This window comes from Malus sylvestris, chromosome 8, assembly GCF_916048215.2.
Source record: "Malus sylvestris chromosome 8, drMalSylv7.2, whole genome shotgun sequence".
NCBI lineage: Eukaryota > Viridiplantae > Streptophyta > Magnoliopsida > Rosales > Rosaceae > Malus > Malus sylvestris.
In genome coordinates this window covers 3,218,927-3,240,386 of record NC_062267.1, presented here as the reverse complement: position 1 = coordinate 3,240,386, position 21,460 = coordinate 3,218,927, and the positions used below count along the sequence as shown (strand labels likewise).

Here is a 21,460-nt window from a genome sequence, read left to right as displayed (position 1 = left end):
TTTGATTTCGAACTTGTCATTGCGAAATTGAACCGATGAAATCTCAGTTACACCTTACCAGTAAAGATAATTATCATTGACAAATTAACCCATATTTAGTTTTAAAACACAATCTTGGGAGTTACAGCTTAATTTAATAACAAACAATTCAATAAAAACCCAAAATTGCACTAATAGTAGTTACTCGAATTTTCCCTATCCTCTCCGTAGTTTTTTTTTTTTACCTTTCGTCTTTGTAGTTTTGCTTTGTTTTCACTTTAGTTCAATCCGTTAAATTAGTTTTTCATTTATTTTGTGCACACTTTATTCAAAATAATTTTTCTTCAATAGCCTGAGACAACTTAATAGAAATTAATCGAACAATAAAAAATATTTAAAATTTCAGACTACTCGATAAGCCAAACTACCGAAGACAAACCATTTGAAAAACAAGTTGGAAATTTCTTCGTTTAATTGCACAAGGACAAAAATGCAACTAAACAACTACAAGGACGAAAATGAAAATTCGAGCAAACTAGACCAGCTATTAGTGCAATTTACATAGTCCTAGTTTTATACTTTGGTCCCGCTCTCTCTGACGAAGCTCGTTTCGAGTCCTAGGGTTTAGTCTCAGGGCTTCCCTGCAAACGCATCGAGCTGGGTTTTTTGCGACTCACTCTCTCTCACCGTTTACCTAAAGGTTAGCTCTTCTCAGCTCCAATTTTTTTCTCCGTGCATCTACCTTTACTATTATATATCTGCTTCCGTCACTTCGATTGCATTCGTTCCCAAAATCCTCGATTGCTTTGAACGAGTTGTCGAATTCTCAAAAAATTGATGCTTTGAAAATCGAAACTCTACACAGCTCAGTATTTTCTGTTTGGTTGCTAGGAAAGTTGAGTAACAGATTTCCCAGAAAGGAAGTTTCAACTTGATTCGCTTTTCGGTTTTGATTGCTTTCTGGGTTTTCCAATTGTTGAGTCATCTGATTTTTGAAACTGTACATTTCATATTTTCTTTTTAGATTTCTGCTTTTTGTTTCAATTCTCAGTAATATGATATGGATGTGATGCAGGCTTGGGATTTGGGATCTGAAAAGATGGGAAAAAAGAGTAAATCAAAAGCTCCCAGGGAGGTGAAAGATGATACGGTTGTAGAAGAGGAAAAGCCGCCATCTTCGGTGAAAAAGCCTACTTCTGAGGTTGATGAAACATCTGCAAAAAAGAGGAAGAAACCCGAAACTGAGAAGGGCGAGAAGTCTCCGTCTTCCGCGAAGAAGCCCGCTTCTGAGATTGATGATATATTTGCAGCGAAAAAGAAGAAAATCGGGACTGGAAAGGCTACAAAACCAAAAGAAAACGCGACTGGAAAACCCCACAAGCTCAAGACAAAGAAGAAGGATAAAGGGATTAGAGATGGCGGATTTGGGGACCTGTCTTCTCAGCCGAAAAAGAGAACACAGGATGGGCTTGCTGTTTATACAGAAGATGAGTTGGGAATTAACAATGCAGATGCCGGAAACACCCCGCTTTGTCCGTTTGATTGTTCCTGTTGCTTTTGAGATGCCTGCAAAATCCTAGAGATTTTTTAGTTTTAAAGATTTGCCTTTTCAATTTGAGTATGGCGAGTGTAGTTTTCGGCATTTGTTGTAATGTGCACCAGAACCTGATTAAATGAATCTGATCGTGTTCTGTTAGCCTCATCTTATAAATTTGTATCCTTCTACAACGAGTTTCTCAGTTTTAATGCCAATGAAATGAAAGAGGATGTTTTGCTGCAGCTGCACTTCCCTTTTGTCTGCAGCAGACTCGAGTCTCTGATGTTTTGTTTTGCTTGAATGTAGGTTCAGTCACAGAGAGTTTCTTGAATAACGGTGTAGCAGGATACGAGTGCCGTGTCGATCGGCACCATACAGCTGGTCCGACCGGCCACTCATATCCCGCAACTTAGATTCCATGGTCACTGGCATTGGTGATACTTAGGCCATCTCCAACCGATGGCTGGCCAGAGGGCTCGTTTTATCCCTCTGCCCCTCCAAGATTCTCCAAGATATTAATATTTTAATGAACAGTACAGGGCCATATTTGCATCCGTCTCCAACCGAGGGCCAGAGGGCCAGAGGGCTCGTTTTAGCCCTGTCAAAAAAAACCGTCTCCAACCGAGGGCTAAAGGGCCATAGGGCTAAACATAATTTATTATTTAAAAACTACAACTTAATTTTATTTAAAAATCATGTTGGTTAGTGTTGTATAATTTTTATGTCGGTTAATGTTATTTAATGTTGTTTCATGTTACTTAATTTAATTTAATGTTGTATAATGGCTTAGGAAGTTATAGGAAAAAAATTAGAATTTAAAAAAAATATGAAACAAATTTTGTGAAATAGAAGTTATAGGAAAAAATGGAATTTAAAAAAAAATATGAAACAAATTTTGTAAAATAGAAGTTATATGAAAAAAATATGAACCAAATTTTGTAAAATAGAGGTTATAACCGACAGAAATAAGAAACATTAAAAAAAAAATAGCCAGCCCGGGGCTGGCTGGCTGGCTGTAAAAAAAAAATAGCCAGCTCGGGGCTGGCTGGCTGGCCGAAAGCAGCCAGCCCTCCAGCCCTCTCCGATCCCGTGGGGCCCTTCCAGATTCCCGAGCCCTCTGGCCTAGCCCTCGGTTGGAGACGGTTTTAGGACTATTTTCGGCCCTCTGGCCCTGTGGACCCTTCGGTTGGAGATGACCTTACTGATACATAATAGAAATCCCTGTGTTCAAATGATTCAAATTGTAGTAATGGCGTTTCAACTTTAACTTAATTGGAGCGATTATCCCTCAACTAAAAATTCATTACCATTGGTGTATCAACTCATCAAAATGTGCAGTTATAGTCCCTCAACTAAAAATTCATTACCAATAATCCCTCAACTAAAAATCAATTACCAATAGACCCTCAACTTTAATCCAACTAAAGATGATCTCTTAATTAAAAATTCATTACTAATGGTCCCTCAACTTTAATCCAGCTAAAGAAATGGTCCCTCAACTTTAACTCAATTGTAGCAATGGTCATTCCAACATAACTCATTTTGACAAAACTCTGACGAAGTTGAAGAAAACCATAACTACACGTTTTGATGAGTTGAGGGACCAATAGTAATAGATTTTTAGTTGATGAACCGTTGCTACAATTTATCCAAATTTCAAACTTCAAATTGAACATATGACCATAGATACTTGCTCAAAATGTGCAAAGTTGACACTCAATTTTGATTTCATTCATTGTTTTAAAATACAAGAAAGTTGTAGCACAAAAAACAAATATGCAGCAAATCCTTCAAATTTTCACCACTCAAATCTGCCACCTGCATCGACACAAAAATAGCAGTTCCAAACAGATGAACGAACAAGGTATCAAATCCAGTCACTTAAATCTCCGAATTTAAACATTATCAGTGTTCCCGCCCCATTGCACCAAAGTCCGAATCCCCCATCTTATATACTAGTGTGAATTATCGATCTCGTATACTAGAGTAGTTTAGAATGTAGCCAAAAATTGTAGCATGAAAGCAGAGAGCATTTCAAGCTATCTTCTACTGCCAATCTCATATCGGCTCCAAGCGGCGGTCAATGCACCATCAAACCGGTTATTGCTGTTGACTCGTATGGACAGAGCTTCCCAACACATTCACTATATCCTCATTCAATCTTATTATTCACTTACAGGGTTTCTAATCTTATCGACATTTTTTTTGGTTAATTCACCATGACAGAACATTTTTATCGACTAATACCATCGTTAAAATCAGTAACCTGTAGTTTGACAACCTGATTATTATCCTAGTTGAAATAGAATTCTTAAATTAATTTTGAGGTGTAATTTCGACACACCCTTTTTACTTTTTACACACCAGTCGAATTTTTTATCATCAGATCGAATGAATTGAAGAATATTAATGACAGAAATCAACATAACATGTGTGAGAAGTAAAAAAAAATGCGTATATAACACACCCCTTAATTTTTTTAGTAAATTAATCCTTCGATGACCGATGAATTAATCTACCAGTCCATATAACACTTTGCTTTCAAATATCCAGCACGTGATTCAGTTTTAAGGGTAAATATTTGACAGTAAAATGAATGAAATTTCAATAAATCTGACGGTAAAGAATTAATTGACCAAATTCAAATAATTCAGTATATTAATTTGCCCAAAAAAATAGTTTAATTTCAAATGGAACAATAGTTTAAGAGGGTCAAACGACAATTACCCACTAAAATATAGCAATTAATCAAATTACAGGTCTGTCCTTCAGCTACATTGCATCAAATGCAACACCAAAAGCTAAAATCTTCCGAATCTTCACAATGTTTTTACTAAAAAAGAATCAAGATTTAGATTTAAAACACAAAACCCAACAAATTATTCATAAAATTTGAAGATTTAGCTGCTTTAAATTTGAAGGAAAGCGTGGAAAAAGAACATCTTTCCTCCAATCGTGACAGTAGCTATTTCTAGGCACCATGCAAAAGGTCGCTTGTTATTGGATTTAGCAACAAACACCCGTGTCTGACTGGAGTGCCCTCATTTATTCATTCACAAATTTTAATATTTTTCATAAATCCAACCAAAATTATTTTGAAAAAAAAAGATTTAGAAAAATGTACGGTGGATATTGTGTCATGAAACAAATTGGGATTTCGGTTTCATGGATCTTCACCCACTACGAACATTTACTATTGGCTCCAAGCGGCAGTCGGGTCGCCACCAATCGGGCGCCTGCTGTTGACTCGAATATGGAGCCCCGATCACATCATAACCCACTAACAAAACCCAGAATCTACAACCATATAAATATTAAATCAAATAAAAAATGAAATTTAATTACCCAGAAAGAGCTAATTGCAGGGAGGTTAGACTTTCAGATGGAATTCATGCGAGCAGGCAGAGATCGAAGTAGAAGGGGGGATGGTGGAGCGGGCAAACTACTAATTTATAGCTGCTGAGGCCACCTAACCCTAACTGTACGGAGTATTACAAAGTCGAAGCCCACTTCAAAAGCCCGTGAGGTTTTTCATCCAATTGGGTGAGCCCATTTAATTTTATCATTGTCTAGCCCTCGATCCATCCTCAAGCCCAACCCTTACGGCACGTGTTATCACGTGACTGTCGACTCTCCCTAGAAAAAAAATGGGTAAACAATGGCAGTCAGATTCTTTTAACTCCTATTCTCATCTCCTTCCTCTCCTTCTCTCATATATTATTTTTTATCTTCTTATGACTGTTAACAAATTAACATAAAATATTGACGTGACTTAACCGTAACATTTCAAATAAGAGAAGAAGGAAGAAGATGAAAACTAGGAGGGGAGATGAAAAATTAATACAAATTTTTTCATTGTAATGAGAATATGAGTGATACACCACGTGTTTTTTTTTTATAAATGGTGGGAAATTGTATTTTTTAAATTATTAACTTTTAGTACACATATTCTACCATTAATATAGTGACACATGATGTATCATTCTGTGATCCAGTCACATTAAAAAAAATTTCCACGGAAACCGCCTTTTTCGAGGAAGACCCAGGATCAAGTGATCCAGGCCGTTGAAATTTGATCCAACGACTACAAACAGAGGATACCTCTAAAGTTATAATAATTATAATCGTTGGATCAAATTTTAACGATTCAGATCACTTGATCATGAGCTTTGATAGAAGAGATCAGATCTCTTTCCCGTTTTTCGTTGGACTTGTACGCGTGGACGTTGCACTCTTCGGACACGTATTCTCAACGGAAATTAGAAATCTCAGAGGAGAGAGAGTATGTTAGGTAGTGGAGTTGGTTGGAGTCGGGCGACTTCGTTAAAAGGAAGCGCTGAAGACGTTAAAGCTTCTTCAACGATTCGACAAAAGTTTTGGGTTTCTTTTTTTTCCGCCGTCGACCACCATGGACTCCGCCACATGCTCCCGCGTTCTTCCCCAAATCAATCTCTCCCATTCAGATCGTAGAGTATCCGCGTAAGCCCTCGAAATTTTATTTTATTTTATTTTTTTCTGGTTTGTTTTGCAATTTGGATCAGTAAATGGCTCTTTTATTTAATTAGATTCGTGTTTAGAGTTAATCGCGCGAGAAAATCCTAGTAATATCTTGGGTGAGAGCTCTATATTGTATGGCTATCCCGTTTCCGTTGTATTGAAAGTTTGCATTTTCCCTGCAACCAAACAGAAATCGAATTATGTTTGGGTCTTGGTTATTGGTTTGGCTAAGCTGAGATTTTGGCTATATGTGTAAATTTGCATTTTCCCAGCAACCAAACAGAAAAGTTTTCATTTTTACGACAACCAAACAGAAAGTTTGCATTTTTACGACAGCCAAACAGCAACAGGAACATTGAATTATGGCAATCGAATTATGTTTGAGTTTTGGTTTATTGGTTTCAGACTTTCATTTAAGCTAGCTAAGATGAGATTTTGACTAACCGTCTAAATGTAATTTTAGTGGTAGGTCGGGATCTGCCTCTTTCCGTTCATCCAGGGGATTGAAAATTTCGAAGCAGCTCACAGTTTCATGCTCTGCAGCGAGTGATAAAGGAAATGACATGTTTGGGTTATCACATTATTCTAAGAAAAACCCTGTTGAGGAAGTATTATGTCCGGCGGGTGTATGCACTTATGGTGGGACTGGTGTAGAGTCTCATTCCCATGTTGGGGAAGAGAAGGTTGGAGTGCTGCTTCTGAATCTTGGAGGACCCGAGACGCTTAATGATGTTCAGCCGTTTTTGTTCAATCTTTTTGCCGACCCGGTATGTTCATCTGCTTTTGGTGCCTTGCCTTATTGGTGTCAGCATGAGTTATTCACTTAATGCACTCATTACTAACATATTCACGTGTTGTGGGAGACAGGATATCATTCGCCTCCCAAGGTTGTTTCGGTTTCTCCAGCAACCATTGGCGAAATTAATTTCTGTGCTTCGAGCCCCAAAAAGCAAAGAAGGTTATGCTGCTATAGGAGGTGGTTCACCATTGCGTAAAATTACAGATGAGCAGGTAGAGCAATATACATAACATGCCTGTTGAAATGTTTTCTTTAGTTTTTATTTGTATAATCTTGTCCTGTTTCCTTACCCCACAAAAAATAAAAAATAAATCGATTATATTCTACAAGAATGTATAATTTGAGAATATTTGGTGGTTTGTTAGGTACGTTTTTTTATATTTTCTCATACTTAGGTGGCTTGTTACAGGCAAATGAACTCAAAAAGACTCTGGAATCGAAGGACTTGCCTGTTAATGTTTATGTGGGAATGCGTTATTGGTACCCGTTTACTGAGGAAGCAGTTCAGCAAGTGAGTCTTAAATTTCAGTAACTTAGTAATATTTTTATATTTTAAAGGATATGGGACAATAGATTGTAACCTAAAAGTCTCCCAATGTTTATATTGGTTAGTCTTGAATTTGTAGTTACTCATCATGGGGCATCTTCTAATTGAATGGATCAAATGACTAACAGTTTTCCACATTATCTGTGACAGATTAAGAAAGACAGAATAACCAGGCTTGTTGTCCTGCCTCTATACCCTCAGTTCTCTATCTCTACAACTGGATCAAGCGTTTCTGTGCTCCGGGATATTTTCAGGTGATAGTTTGCTGTCAGTTTATGAAACTACTTATGTCTGTTTACAATGGTCAGTTTTCTGAATGTGAGTGCCCATCTTGCAGGAAAGATGCGTACCTATCAAGGATGCCTGTTTCTATTATAAACTCATGGTATCAACGTGAAGGCTATCTTAAGTCAATGGCTGACTTGATTTCCAAAGAGCTAGAAAGTTTTTCTGAGCCTGCAGAGGTGCGCTTGATGCTTCTATTGAACATATGCTTTAAATTCATCAGAAATGGCTCTTTTGATGAAATTAAATTTCACTTTCTTTGGTTTATAGATTTTGTTATTGAATTTGAACGTATGTTTTCATTGTACGGTTATTGCATGAAATTCACAGCTCAGGTAAGCGTTGCTTATTGTGTATGAAATTCAGGTCATGATATTCTTCAGTGCCCACGGAGTACCGCTCAGTTACGTGGAGGATGCCGGAGATCCTTACAAAGATCAAATGGAGGAGTGCATCTTCTTAATAATGAAAGAGCTGAAATCTAGAGGAATCAACAATGAACATACCCTTGCTTACCAGGTGGGTTGTAAAACTCTATTTTCTGAGTCCTACATTTTACTTTTCTACCTTTTTTGGTTCTCAGAACTACCATCAGTTGTTGTCCATCACGTATGGCTACAACTTTCTTTATGTTGTTTTCTGATTTTCTTTCCCTTATTTTGGGGTCGGGTGGTGATCAGAGCCGAGTTGGTCCTGTGCAATGGCTAAAGCCCTACACTGATGAAGTTCTTGTTGAGCTTGGCCAGAAAGGCGTGAAAAGTCTCCTAGCTGTTCCAGTCAGGTACTTAACTTTGTTTCTGGCCCCGGGCATTATTTGGTTATTTCTCTCACGGAAGTATAGTAAGTTAATTTGACATCTAAATTTTTTTTATCCAGCTTTGTGAGCGAGCACATAGAGACTCTTGAAGAAATTGATATGGAGTACAGGGAATTGGCCCTCGAATCTGGCATTGAGAATTGGGGCCGAGTCCCTGCCCTTGGTTGTACTCCTTCGTTTATAACAGACCTGGCAGATGCAGTAATAGAAGCCTTACCACTTGCAACAGCCATGTCAACCCCACAAACTACCTCAGAAGTAGTCGATCACGACCCCCTGAGATACGCTATCAAGATATTCTTTGGTTCCTTTTTGGCATTTGTTTTGTTCTTCTCCCCGAAAATGATCATGGCTTTCAGGAACCACCTGATTTAAGGAAGGTATTAAGCTTTCACGTACACAGAAAATAGATTACGAGTCAGAACACCACGAAGAATCCCCCATTCGCTTCCAATTGATCCTCAACTCCATACGGAACAAGCTTTGCAGTTTCCAAGAGATAAGTTTTGTATTTAGCCCATTCTTCCTAAACGTAAATTTTTTGATAATGTTTTGGTGAACATGCTTTGATTCGTGAGGCATATCTTAGATTCTACTTTGTACGTTTTGGATGTTATGATTTGCACGTAAAGCTGGTTTACGATAACTGTTTTGAGTATAATCATCTGCTTCTGGTTTCTTACGTCCATCTCCGGTCGGACTGACAGTTTCCTTTCGATTTCTCCCTTGTAGCCGGTACCCAAACTCGACAGTCCGGCATCCTCGCTAACCACTATACAGGTTTCCAGTTCAGATGTAAAACAAAAGTACAGAGCATTGTATGTACTAAAAAGGGTGCTAACATATGAAAATCAAAATAATTTTTCAAGTCGTATTTTCATCGTATCTGTCGAAAAGAAGCTAATATATGGAAATCAAAATCAACTGATGAGAATGTGAACGTCGATGCTTCACATGGTCACAATCTCAGCAGCGTCTAAACGCGGTAACCTGTGAATGTGAATCCTAGACCTATCATCTCACCGGCACAAAACCAGGCGAAGCATTCTAAGCCGAACAGGGCAGCTATTCCGGCATCCTCCACCCTCAGCGCCGGCCTGTTCTTCCACGTTTGCTTGACCGAATCAAGCTCCTTCTGAAATGTTTCATACCGCCCCGGTATACTGCATGAGACAAAGATAATGATTAGAGACTACCCGTATGGCATCCATGTATCATATTTTGACGTCACACTATCCTGACCAACTGGCCTAACTTTCGTCTGCAAGAATTGAAAGTTATTAAACGGCTGACCTAGCAAGACGGGTATAGAACAAGCGTTTGGACAAAAGGCTGCATTTTTCAGCAGTGGGAGGCTCCTGAACGTAATGCCTGTTCTTCTCCAATACCTGCTTGTAATAGGAAGATCCGTACTCTGCCACAACCCTTGAAGCTTGAGTTGCCTTGCCTTGCAACTGAAGAAACACCTTCGATGCCATCACTCGTCCCTGAAATCCAAATAACCCCACAAAATGGTAACTTTATTTTTTTTATATATACAAGCAATAGTGCGGGAAGAGGGAATCAAACTCCGAACTTGAGTGCAGAGATAATTATTCTTATTCAAATGCATCATGACTCTCATCTCAAAATTAAATCACCATATCGGAATGGAAATTAATCCAAAATAAAAACAAAATCCAATGTAAAAGGACTAAACCTAGAATTTAAATTGAAAATTCACAATAATAATAAATAAATAAAAAAGATTGTATACCTTAGTGCTCTGGTTTTTTAGCTGAGGGGAGCGGAAATTAGGGTTTTTATTAGGATGCAGCGGTGGAGCAGCCACCAAGAAAAGTTTGATGTGATATTTCCACGTCATTAAAGCCAATTAATATTAAGAAAAACTAACGAAAAGTCCAAAAAAACTTCTCTTTTAACGAAAAACCGTTTTTAAAAGTACAGTGAATAGTGTCAGTTAAAGGTAAAAATGTGGTTTTTCGTTAAAAGTTAACAGTAGCGGAAGTGTTTTGTTAAAACTTCCTATATTATAATATAGGATGAAATCGGACTGCCCGACTCATAAGTATGTGGTTTTTCAAGATTTAATTTACATATGCGGTAGTACGGTCCTATCATTTATTGAGTAATATATGTATGCTTAATCAAATTTTAATTCTAGAACTAGACACCGAAAATATAATCGAACACAATTTGTCAACTGAAGCCCATAATGTAATGTTCTTCTTTAATTTTAAGAAGCTTACAGTTCCTGAAAATAAAAAACAAGTTGACACGTCAAAATAAGAGTAAACTGTCATTTAACCCCCTAAACTATCACGTGAGTTTCAATTTCCCCCCTGAACTATTTTTTCAGCCAATTAACCCCCTAAACTATGTTAAAGTGGCCAATTAACCCCCTACCGTTAAGTATCTTTAACTTCATCCAATTTTCTGTTAGAAAGTGTCATGTGCTTGGCATACGACCACCTTTTTACATTTTATGTCTAAATCTTTACAAAGAAAACATATAAAACAAATATTAAAAAAAAAAACATACAAACCTTAAACTTAATCATTCAAAATAATAGAAAAGGTAAGGCTTTTTATATTAACACCCCATAAAATGTTGAATGCACCTCATATTAAAATTTAGTATTAAATGACTTATTTACTCCACTATGTAATGACAATTTTGACCTTATTAGGTTTAAAAAAAAAATTATAAATACACCTCAAATCACTTTTAGCGTATTATTTATCTTCTCAACTATCAAAACCCTCTCATATTCCATTGTTGAACAAAACCCTAACCAATGAAACTACAAACATGTTGATTGAGAAAAATTGTTTTTGACGAATGAAACACGAAATCGATGTTTCTGAAGCTTCACATGAGATAAGACTTCACATTTTTCATTGTTTTAGTGATTTCGATGACATCGATAATTATTTAATCTTGCATTTGTTGCATTATTTAAACTTATATATTCATATTCATCTATTAGGGTTTATATTGAAAAATAATGCAGCAATAAGCAAATAAGAGACTAACAGAAACAAAGAAAGAGAAAATTTGCATAGAAATCAATATATCCAACAAGTTCTTGCAATTACCAAATCCCCTGAAATCCGAAATACCGAAAACATAAGTACAATGTTCACCAAATACTAACCTCACTAGCCTTACTACTACAGAAAATACAACGAAACATCACCAAGTACCCAAAACGCCATAACGCATCAACTCTGAGGGGAAGTTTTGGCAACTCCACTTGGGGGAGCAGTCTGTGAAGCAGGTGGCGGAGCATCATAGGTCCCACGAGCGTTCCCATTCGTGCTGGTATCAGCAGAGTAAGGAGGAGGTTGTGCATATCCAGCACCATAAGATGCGTTGTAGGGTGGTGGCACCTGCCCATATCCTGGCTGGCCAGCTGGTGGTGCGCCATAGGATGGAGGCCCATACCCGGTCTGTGGTGCTGCAGCACCATAGCCAGATGTAGGGGGACGGGTAACAGGATCTGGCTGAGCATATCCAGAAGCTGGAGGCTGAGAATGCGGGTATCCTGGCTGCACAGGAGCTGGCTGGCCATAGCCTCCTGGAGTGCTGGGGGATTGAGCAGTTTGCCCATAAACTGCAGGATTTGCAGGAGGCTTTTGTGCTGGTGGTGCTCCATATCCAGCTCCATATGCAGGCTGAGCCGGTGGTTGGCTTCCATAACCAGTTTGAGAAGTTGGGGGTGCTCCATAACCTGGCTGAGTAGAACCTTGGGGTGGATAACCAGCAGGGTTAGGGCTAGGCTGTTGACTGGCATTGTATCCTTGCTGAGCAGGAGGCGCCTGAGCTGAATCCCCCTGAGATCCATAAGAGGGTGTATGCCCATCTTGAGGTGGGTTACTCACATTACCATAGCCTGCTGCAGAATAACCCTGCTGTTGATCATATGCTGGTGGCTGACCATACCCAGATTGAGGTGGTGCATGATATCCACCATAGCCATCTTGAGCATACCCTTGTCCTTGTTGATTATAGCCTGAAACTGGCGGCGGGCCATAATTGTAACCAGCACCATCAGCAGGAGCAGCAGGACCTCCAGGATTTTGCTGTTGATGTGAAGGTTGTTGCTGGCCATAGTAATCATAACCACCACCCTGGGACGTCTGCTGAGTTGGAGCAGCAGCTGACTGGTCCCAACTGGACGGATAGCCACCAGATGTTGGTTGAGGAGGATAGCCTGGGTAAGGAGGCTGAGACGCATTATACTGATGTGGTGGGGCAGAATACCCTCCAGACTGTCCGTATCCATAACTAGGTTGTTGCATTGAGGGACCAGAAGGAGCCCATCCTGAGGGTGGTCGTGCTTGATAACCTTGCTGAGAGTATCCTCCAGACGTTGCTGGATTTCTAACACGGTTCTGCAATAAAATTATTCTCACAAATAACCATGGCGTACTTCCCATGATGTTGGGACATATGGAGGAATAAAAAAACACAGAATGTACAAAAGCAAACATTGGAAAACATGTATAAAAGAAAAACTCTATGATTCAACAGACATAACAGATAGGAAAAACAAATACATTCATATAGTGATTAATGGATTTCATTATTATATTGGGAAGAGGTGTAAACGCCTACATACCGTACCAGTGGTTGTATAAATTGAGTTACTCCAGCAGAGGTCCACACTCTCCCTATTTGAAGTGAATGGGTACGGAAAATAACAAAACACTATATAGAAGCTTTTATGTAAAAACAAACTTCCATATAGCCTTAATTGTGACGATAGACAGTCATAAAAACAAGTGCAAAATGCACAGTAAAACATTACCAAATATCAAAGTATGCATAGGTATTAATTAAACATATTATAAGAGACCGATAATTAGACATCTAAGAAAGAATTTCAGACCAGAAGACATTGTCCATGCACTAATACATCACAAATGGGCTACCACATGTGGTATGATCAGTAAATTCCAAACAAAAGGTATCTAAGCTTTTGCGAAAAAAGTAAATCATCAGTACAGAAAACCTGTTATGTCAACCAGGGACATTAGTTCATAGATTATCTTAGATGCTAGCATAAAAGGACCCTTAGATCCTCCCGCAAGTGTGAAGCTGAATCATTATTGGCCGAATAATATCCCAAATAAGCAGCAAGAATCTCTCTAGGATTTAATAAAAAGAACAGAAATAGAGCAAGAGAAGGGACAAGAGGTTCTGAACAATTAGGATGAAGGACCCTCAATATTTGTACTCTTAACAAAAAATTATGAAAATACTCCTTATAAGAAATAAGTTATAATATAGAATAAAAAAGAAAGCATATAAACAGGAAAAAGAATGGAGAAATAAACAGAAAGCAGGTGAGGCTGACTGATCATAAATTCAAGTTCAGCAAAAATACGCTGGACTTCAATAAACTGGTACTCAGATATTAAATCCAGCAGAAGACAGGAAAACAAATTTTATGGAAGCCAACCAAAACTGTTCAATATCTTGACAAAAGATTCACAGAAATTCTCACAACGATAAAGCTATAAAACATTTTAAAAACACTACAGAATAAACAGTATAAATACTTGTAAAATAATACCAAGATAATAATTTGATAGAGGCTTCAACACAGCAAAGCACCACATAATTATGACAAAATAAAAAATACTCAATAGAAAAGCTATGACTTAAAGTCCATTATTCCAACATTATACTAATTCACAACTAATTAATGTATTTAGAATAAAATGGTTCAAATTTTCTAGGAGTTATACTATTAACCTTCAATCCCTCCAACAGAAAGCTTCACTCCGCAATATCATTACTAAATACCAGAAAACGGGATTTAGAACCATACCAGAGTGATGCTAAGGGAACACCAACACAAAGGATTCCATGTTGGTGTCACCAACAGTCCAATACAAACTAACCCTACAATAATTCCCAATAAGAATCAGTTATATGATGTAAGAGAAATAAGCATATTGATGGTAGATCAAGCTGTTGTCCCAATAATTTTTCACTTAATGAACCAATAATCGTAATGTTAAACATTATGAGAGTTAATGAAACTTTAATGTAACTTAATAACCTAAACCTGTAACATGAACTCCCGTAGACTAAATTCCCAATAAGTGCATATGGCCAAGAACAGCCCAATGTGTTGTAATCACTCCTCCAAATATTTGTTCAATCTTAAGGTCAAATAAGCCAATATCTGCATCAATCATATGGGAAGAAGAAACTTATTGCATCCATTTATGATAACAATTCAGATGACCCTGCAGGTTTATACAATTAAAGCTAAATCTATATGACATCTAAATGGATTTCGCAGAGGTGAAATCGTGCCAACCAGTTTCTTAAGTTGAAACTAGATCCCAGCAAATGCTACAAAACCCAAAGAATAAATACTTGCATAAACAGGCTCCTTCCAGTGTTCACTTGACATGTTAGACTCAATCTCTGCCAGCTACACTGTGCATGGCAAAAAGATCAGCACAAAAAAAATCTGAATTAATAAGATCTAAAGCCAAAAAAGACAATTGAGAACCATACAAACTTATCCAATCCTCATAAAATCATAATATTTGGGTCATAAACATATTCAAAATACCAAGTGCCGTAACCACTAACCAGTACAACATTAGGGATACTGTGGTCCACCATTGGCCGAAAATATAAAGTCAGCAATAGTTCGACTAGAATTAGTTTCTACACCTTACATGACACAGTGGAAAAATTGCACAACCAGATAGACTACAAAATACATACCCCGAACAATTGTACAATGTAAATGCAACTAACCAGCATAAAAGTCAAATCCATAAAATAAAGAGAACGAAAAGGCAGAGAAACTCAATTTAATGACAGAAATGTAGCATCATGCACAACATAAAATGCAAAATGAAAATAAAAAAAGAGACGAACTCATTATCAGGGAAAATGTTTAACAATATCAAGAGATAAAACTGTCCGAGGGCTTATCAGAAAATGGTACAGATTAATTGAGCTCAAAATTTAAAATTAAAAAAACATACACAAAGCCCTGCAAGGAAAAAAATTAATAACAAAGCAAAATGCAAAAAGGTCAACCTAGCAACCAGGTTGGTTAACCTAATTTGAGCAAGCAATATGAACAGTATGAATATACAAAATAAGTAACATCGCTACAGCAGGGAGCCTCAACATATCAACAAAAAAACCCCAAAATCTGATTGCAGAAAGTAGTCATGTGCAAATTAAATACATTGACAGAAAACAGAAGTTCAAATGGCCATGCAAAACTATAAAACCTAGAGAATCACATCTATTGTAGCCTACCCCTCCTGAAGCTAACAACTTCTGACTACTAAATATGTCAGAGAGGCTTACAAGCCAAATTTTAAGGCAAACACCAATAAAACCTACCTCACTGATAACTTCAGCTACCAACTGTTTTGCAGCTTCAATTTGTTCAGTAGTACCATCAATCTGTAGCGTCCTTTCTGTTGATGGGTCACCAGGTGGCAGATGCAAGGGAATAACCTAAAAAAAATAAAATGTCAGCTCATAAAACCATTTCTTGTATTTGATTCCACCCATATACGTTACTCAAACCGATATACCAGAAAAGTTATGTTTACAACGTGTATCAAGAAAAATGATAGAAGAATACATAGAGTTCCAAAAGAAGACAAATAGAAAACCATACAAAAGACCAATATTCTGCCCAAGATTGAAAACAAACCTGGATACGAGCTCCAGACCTAGCTTGCATACTTTTTATTGTTTCACCTCCTTTACCAATTACAAGCCCAACCTGAGATTACATAGTCATGAATCCTCAATAAGTAAATCACCAGAACACGCAGCTAAATATATAAAAACTATGTAGTCTGTACCTTGTTGTTAGGAATTTTCGTAACATATTGTTCACCACCGGTATGTACAGTTAACCTTCGAGAAGCTACGGCAGGACCTCCTGATTCAGCCTGGCACAAACATAAGAGCTTATATGTGTAAGCCATATTTCCAAGATCATATGTACCAATTTGATAAAACTCAACCATCTCAAAATTAACAAAAAGGATCACAATGTGGAGGATTTTAAACTCAAATGTGTGAACTTGTTTTAATATATCACAAGCAGATGATAAAACTCATCTAAAAAATTAATGCACAAGCCGAACCTCAGCAAGAACATCATTTATCAAGTGCTCGGCCTTCGCAATCTGCTCCGGAGTACCCATGAGCTCCACCATCCTAGTTGGAAAATTGAGGTCTGCATCAGAATCTCGGGTAACTTGAATCTTGGCGCCTGACTGAGTCTGTAGATACTTGATAGTCTCCCCACCTTTACCAATTATGACACCAACCCTGCCATTGGGAACCTCAATCTTTTTGCTTGGTCCCACGAACCCACCATAAGATACAGGGATCGACGAAGGAGCTGGGTTTGAGAAGTGAGGCTTTGGATCTGTATCATTTTCACAAAACCAAAATTACAAATGTTGCATCGATATTCACATTCTAGGCATAAACATGTACAATCAAAACACAAATAGCAACTCCGCATCACCCTAAAACACTAAACCCAATCAAATTCTTGGATGTCAAGCATATTAAAAAACGAACCAAAACCCTAACAATATAATAAAAAGCATAAAAATTAAATAAAAAGAGAGTAAAAATTTAATGGAAAACGTAAAATTCAAAAGATGGAAGGCGAACCTGGCGGACCAGAGCTAAAGCCCTTGTCAAAAGAGTCGGAACCACCATTCTCAACCCTAGCACGCTTAGCATCGCCGCCGTTCAACAACCGAGCGGCGATCTCCTGCGCCTTCTGCTTGGCCAGCTGGAAATCTTCCATGGGCGGAGGAACGCTGCTGTACGACGTCGGCACAGAGTCGGGGGACGATGACTTGATGGGGGCCGAGAAACCGGTGACTCTGCGGGTGGACGGCGGCGTTTGCTCCTCGTACTTCCGCTTGTTCCCTGAATCAGGACCGGATGAGTATTGGGCTTCGTCGGCCATTGTCGTAGAAACCCTAGAAGAGAGAGAGAGAGAGAGAGAGAGAGAGAGAGGAGTGAGGGATAGGGTGAGGTGGAAAAACACCAGTTGGATATTTATACGTAAGGATATTTTCTTAAAAAAATTAATGAAAAAAATTTAAAAACTTTTGAGCTTTAATAAAAGAATAAAAAAAAGTATTGTTTGTATGATTAAAAATGATATTTTAGAATAAAAATATTCTTAACGTTGAAAAATGAACAGTATCAGTGTTCATAAGACTTTTTTTGACAAAGACCTTTGCTTGCGTACGGGAATAAGGGTCTCTTAATTTTACCGGACGGAAAGCGAGTGGTAAAAATGTAAAAGTGAAAAGAATTTGTGAGGTTTTATACCCGTTCTTTTTTGTCAATTAATTTTATTTTTCTAATTGTAAGTAAAATGTAAAAAAAGTTTATCAGAGAATATCTCTCATATATACACGATTATACTGTTACATACGATTATGTTTATTTTTATGTGGCGAGAACATCATATAAGATTTACGTTTTAACTAGCGCGAATACCAAATAAAATAATCTAAGCAATAAGCACGATCATTCGGAGAAGCAAAAATTAATGTTGAGTTTTGTAATGCTTATCTTTTTATTTTTTAAATTTTACTATTATTAAGAGGATGAGAAAGTTCGAAACTATTACATTAATTAGAAGAGAGAGTTTCGAATTCGAGATGCATTAGTAGAAACTCAACACCCAACCCATTAAGATATTGCACTACATGCCGGGAGGATTGATAATCCATAATGTCAGGAGGTTAGGATTGAATTGGACATGATAATACTAAGCTATGTACCCTTCTTAATAAACAAGCCAAAATGATCGTATGATTGGGGCTACCAAACACTGAGGTTCTGAGTCCAAATCCCATGCATCGAAAGGTCCCAGATTTGAGTCCCAAGCTTCCAGAGGTCCCCAATCCCCGTCCCCGGCATTTGGGTTTCGGGAGATGGGGTTCATGTCCCGCACATTGAAGTCCTCGGGCACCTAGGTGACGGGTTGTGTCTTCAACACCTGACCTCCGAGTCGAGTCCTAGAACCCTTGGACCAGTCTCAGACAAGAAGATTTCCAACAATAATATGACTACGAAACTGAAATCACAAACTCAAGGGTTTACGAAAAACACGGCTACATTACTTAATCCCGGGTTAAACAAAAAGTATAAGCAGCTTCCAACAATCAATCAAACAAGTAGATAAACATGGGAGATCAGTTCAAGCACCCAGATTGAAACAGAAAAAAGTTTTACAGAATCAGTGGCTACTATTATAGCTCCAAAACGACGGAAATATGCAGAAAGCACAATACAGGACACCCTGGGATCTAAAATTTATAACACGTAAATGCAAAATCTCTCCCTTTACATGGTGCTTTGCCAGGGCAAACCTCCCCTGATAGACTTATTATTGGATAAATATAGCAAAAGCAGCCCCCCAAAAAAAAGATGAAGGCCCTCACTTGGTCCACCAAAGGAGGAAATCCTTGCGCCGGTTGATTTTCTTCTGCAGCTGGAGAAGGCCGTAGAGTAGGGCTTCGGCGGTGGGAGGGCAGCCTGGAACATAGATATCAACGGGTACGATCCTGTCACAACCCCTAACAACAGAATAGGAGTAATGGTAGTAACCACCTCCATTTGCACAGCTTCCCATGGAGATGACCCATCTCGGCTCAGGCATTTGGTCATAAACCCTGCAACAAAATTTAGCATAAAGATCAAAACAATTCATACCTCTTTGTTTACTTGTGCAAACATTACAACAATGCCTAGACTGAAAGGTTGGCGAGGAGCTTTTAACTCCCAAAATCGAAGGCAATTATGCACTTTCCAAAAGAAATCCCATCCATCAAAAGACACAACACGGTAGTTTTTTCTTCGATACAAGCGATATTGTGGAGGGCAAATCCCATGCATTGAAGACACACAATCCTCTTAAATATTTGAGCTACAACCCCCTTGGAACTAGATTTTGTTATTCAATAGCTAATACATTTTTTATATGGGAATTGTTATTAACACTCCAAAAATCTCATCCTACACTCCTCACAAGTGTATTTTTCTTTCTATTTATAGAAAGTTTGGAGTGCCAAATGAAATTTTTGGAGTGCTAATAACAATTTCCTTTTATATTCAAGCGATAATCTTGTCTATAATCTAAACTAGAGGGAGGTCGAACTTGATGGGAGCGGGAGCATACTGCTCTAATGAACTTGGCTAATCACCATAACCAGCACTTTCATTGGCAAAATGCATATCCTAAGTCCTAATAACGAACTGGAGGAGAAGGGTGTACATGTTATTCCCATTTAATCGGAGATTTCCTTAAAATTGAGCTTAATCAAAGCCCCCAATTGTTCCAATTTGAGATTACATTAGGTAAATACAAATCTAATTATCACCAAAACATTTTCTAAGCTCAAAAATCCAGAAACCCTAAAACCGAGATTCAGAAAATTGAGAGGGAAGGAAGGGGTTGTTGCTTACTTGCGGAGAGCGGGTGCCATCTTGTTGGTGAGAGTGCCGGCGACGATCATGCAATCGGACTGGCGAGGACTGGGCCGGAAAATGATGCCGAATCGGTCCAAATCGTAGCGGGCAGCTCCGGTGTGCATCATCTCGACGGCGCAGCAGGCGAGGCCGAAGGTCATTGGCCAGATGGAGCCGCGGCGGGCCCAGTTCATGAGATCGTCGACCTTCGAGATCACGAACTCGGCGGCCTTAGAGAGGCCAGGAGGGGGCGGGGAGGCGGAAGGGGGAGGAGGGCGGGCATAGGTGGCGGGAGTGGAGCCGGAGGGGGCGGAGGACGAGAGGGAGGGGACGGTGGTGTGGAGAGAGAGGGCCCGCTGGGCCGAGAGCTGGAGAGGGATGCGGGCTCGGGTCAGCAGAGCCATGACCGTGGAGCTTCGGAGGAGCTGAGAGAGAGAGAGAGAGAGGGAGGAGAATTTTGAGGAAAGCTGAAATATTTAGCCTGAAGCTGTTTTCTCCGTGTCAGTTTTGCATCTGGAAGTGAAGGACAATTTCTAATTTTCTTAGGATTAGTCTATTTTTTAGGTTGCTAATTGGGATTTTACGTTTACCCATTTTTGGACTTCTATATTTTGGATTTTCCTAAATTACGGTAGTGCGATTATGAGATTTTGAGATCTTATTTTTTAATAACAGATATGCGTTATCGCAAATTTTTACTTCCAACTCATCATTTGTTAATTTATAAGATTTAATATTCTTCAATTCATTTGATTCGAAGATTGAAAATAAAAATGTACGTGAGAAGTAAAAAATGACGAGTAAAAGGAACCACCATTTAGCATTACCTCGGACATATTACTTATTCCAGTTTGCCTACTGAACTTTTAATTTGGGTACAAATTTTGTCCGTTGAACTTTTAATTTAGTTCTAAAATTTTAGAACGTGCTAATTCGCTTCTACTATCAGTTATGAAATTATTCCGTTAAATTTAGAATCATTTTCATCAATTCAATCGAGAAAAAAAAAACAATTTGCACATTTTAAGAGTCGAAGGGACAAATCAAAAGAAGTCACTAGATTGAGAGGGCATTGCTAATTTTATGGTTTTCATGTGATGTTCATCAAATACTAGTTAAAGGGTACATGAAACCGACTTAAACTATCACGACTTGAGTTGCTACTCAACTGTTTATAAACTTTTAAGCTGCTAATGTGGCAAAATTGAGACCATCAAACAAAAGTCCACCGCCATGCCTAACGTCCATCTCATAATAAAAGCTTCACCCTTATGATGTGGAAGAATCACTTTCATGCATCCGTTGTACAGTACAAGTCTCTTACAATAAGTATAATTTGTTACACGAAACGAATCTCTCAAAGACCGTGCTACTCATCTAATACAACAAATGTGATCAGTTGCACGAAACGAATTCTCATAGTGATCTACTCACGTGATACAACAAAAATTACCATACCATAGGGGAAAGACCTCAACGCA

At 38.3% G+C, this 21,460-nt stretch overlaps 5 protein-coding genes across 5 annotated transcripts; 2 read left to right on the top strand and 3 right to left on the bottom strand.

Annotated features, from left to right (window-relative positions):
* Positions 1 to 573: 573 nt before the first annotated feature.
* On the top strand, positions 574 to 1,758 carry LOC126631761 (uncharacterized protein C6G9.01c-like). The gene has a single exon (XM_050301898.1). It carries the CDS (start codon positions 1,040 to 1,042, stop codon positions 1,538 to 1,540), a length of 501 nt encoding a protein of 166 aa, XP_050157855.1. The 5' UTR covers positions 574 to 1,039; the 3' UTR covers positions 1,541 to 1,758.
* Positions 1,759 to 5,813: 4,055 nt separating this feature from the next.
* On the top strand, positions 5,814 to 9,107 carry LOC126632789 (ferrochelatase-2, chloroplastic-like). Its single transcript, XM_050303282.1, has 9 exons — positions 5,814 to 5,995; positions 6,477 to 6,780; positions 6,881 to 7,024; positions 7,222 to 7,323; positions 7,510 to 7,613; positions 7,697 to 7,823; positions 8,011 to 8,163; positions 8,325 to 8,425; positions 8,521 to 9,107. The coding sequence occupies exons 1-9, from the start codon at positions 5,925 to 5,927 to the stop codon at positions 8,834 to 8,836; spliced, it is 1,422 nt and encodes a 473-aa protein (XP_050159239.1). The 5' UTR covers positions 5,814 to 5,924; the 3' UTR covers positions 8,837 to 9,107.
* A 150-nt stretch (positions 9,108 to 9,257) lies between these two features.
* Positions 9,258 to 10,300, bottom strand: LOC126632793 (uncharacterized). Its single transcript, XM_050303285.1, has 3 exons — positions 10,218 to 10,300; positions 9,755 to 9,948; positions 9,258 to 9,624 (listed from the first exon to the last, which is right to left on the bottom strand). The coding sequence occupies exons 2-3, from the start codon at positions 9,937 to 9,939 to the stop codon at positions 9,438 to 9,440; spliced, it is 372 nt and encodes a 123-aa protein (XP_050159242.1). The 5' UTR covers positions 9,940 to 9,948; positions 10,218 to 10,300; the 3' UTR covers positions 9,258 to 9,437.
* Positions 10,301 to 11,501: 1,201 nt separating this feature from the next.
* Positions 11,502 to 17,541, bottom strand: LOC126632786 (uncharacterized). Its single transcript, XM_050303275.1, has 6 exons — positions 17,157 to 17,541; positions 16,616 to 16,902; positions 16,328 to 16,417; positions 16,174 to 16,245; positions 15,855 to 15,971; positions 11,502 to 12,859 (listed from the first exon to the last, which is right to left on the bottom strand). Exons 1-6 carry the CDS (start codon positions 17,458 to 17,460, stop codon positions 11,687 to 11,689), a joined length of 2,043 nt encoding a protein of 680 aa, XP_050159232.1. The 5' UTR covers positions 17,461 to 17,541; the 3' UTR covers positions 11,502 to 11,686.
* Positions 17,542 to 18,705: 1,164 nt separating this feature from the next.
* On the bottom strand, positions 18,706 to 20,515 carry LOC126632791 (NADH dehydrogenase [ubiquinone] iron-sulfur protein 7, mitochondrial). The gene is made up of 2 exons (XM_050303284.1): positions 19,977 to 20,515; positions 18,706 to 19,183 (listed from the first exon to the last, which is right to left on the bottom strand). Exons 1-2 carry the CDS (start codon positions 20,381 to 20,383, stop codon positions 18,949 to 18,951), a joined length of 642 nt encoding a protein of 213 aa, XP_050159241.1. The 5' UTR covers positions 20,384 to 20,515; the 3' UTR covers positions 18,706 to 18,948.
* Positions 20,516 to 21,460: the final 945 nt, after the last annotated feature.

Coding starts and splice junctions, on each gene's coding strand:
- LOC126631761 (XM_050301898.1), top strand. CDS start 1,040: ATGGATGTGATGCAGGCTTGGGATTTGGGATCTGAAAAGATGGGAAAA.
- LOC126632789 (XM_050303282.1), top strand. CDS start 5,925: ATGGACTCCGCCACATGCTCCCGCGTTCTTCCCCAAATCAATCTCTCC. Junction 5,996..6,476: donor TCAGATCGTAGAGTATCCGC/GTAAGCCCTCGA, acceptor ATGTAATTTTAG/TGGTAGGTCGGGATCTGCCT. Junction 7,025..7,221: donor GTAAAATTACAGATGAGCAG/GTAGAGCAATAT, acceptor GGCTTGTTACAG/GCAAATGAACTCAAAAAGAC.
- LOC126632793 (XM_050303285.1), bottom strand. CDS start 9,939: ATGGCATCGAAGGTGTTTCTTCAGTTGCAAGGCAAGGCAACTCAAGCT. Junction 9,625..9,754: donor TTCTATACCCGTCTTGCTAG/GTCAGCCGTTTA, acceptor TGTCTCATGCAG/TATACCGGGGCGGTATGAAA.
- LOC126632786 (XM_050303275.1), bottom strand. CDS start 17,460: ATGGCCGACGAAGCCCAATACTCATCCGGTCCTGATTCAGGGAACAAG. Junction 15,972..16,173: donor GGTCTGGAGCTCGTATCCAG/GTTTGTTTTCAA, acceptor TATTTTTTTTAG/GTTATTCCCTTGCATCTGCC. Junction 12,860..15,854: donor TAGCTGAAGTTATCAGTGAG/GTAGGTTTTATT, acceptor ATTTTATTGCAG/AACCGTGTTAGAAATCCAGC.
- LOC126632791 (XM_050303284.1), bottom strand. CDS start 20,383: ATGGCTCTGCTGACCCGAGCCCGCATCCCTCTCCAGCTCTCGGCCCAG. Junction 19,184..19,976: donor ATGGCACCCGCTCTCCGCAA/GTAAGCAACAAC, acceptor ATTTTGTTGCAG/GGTTTATGACCAAATGCCTG.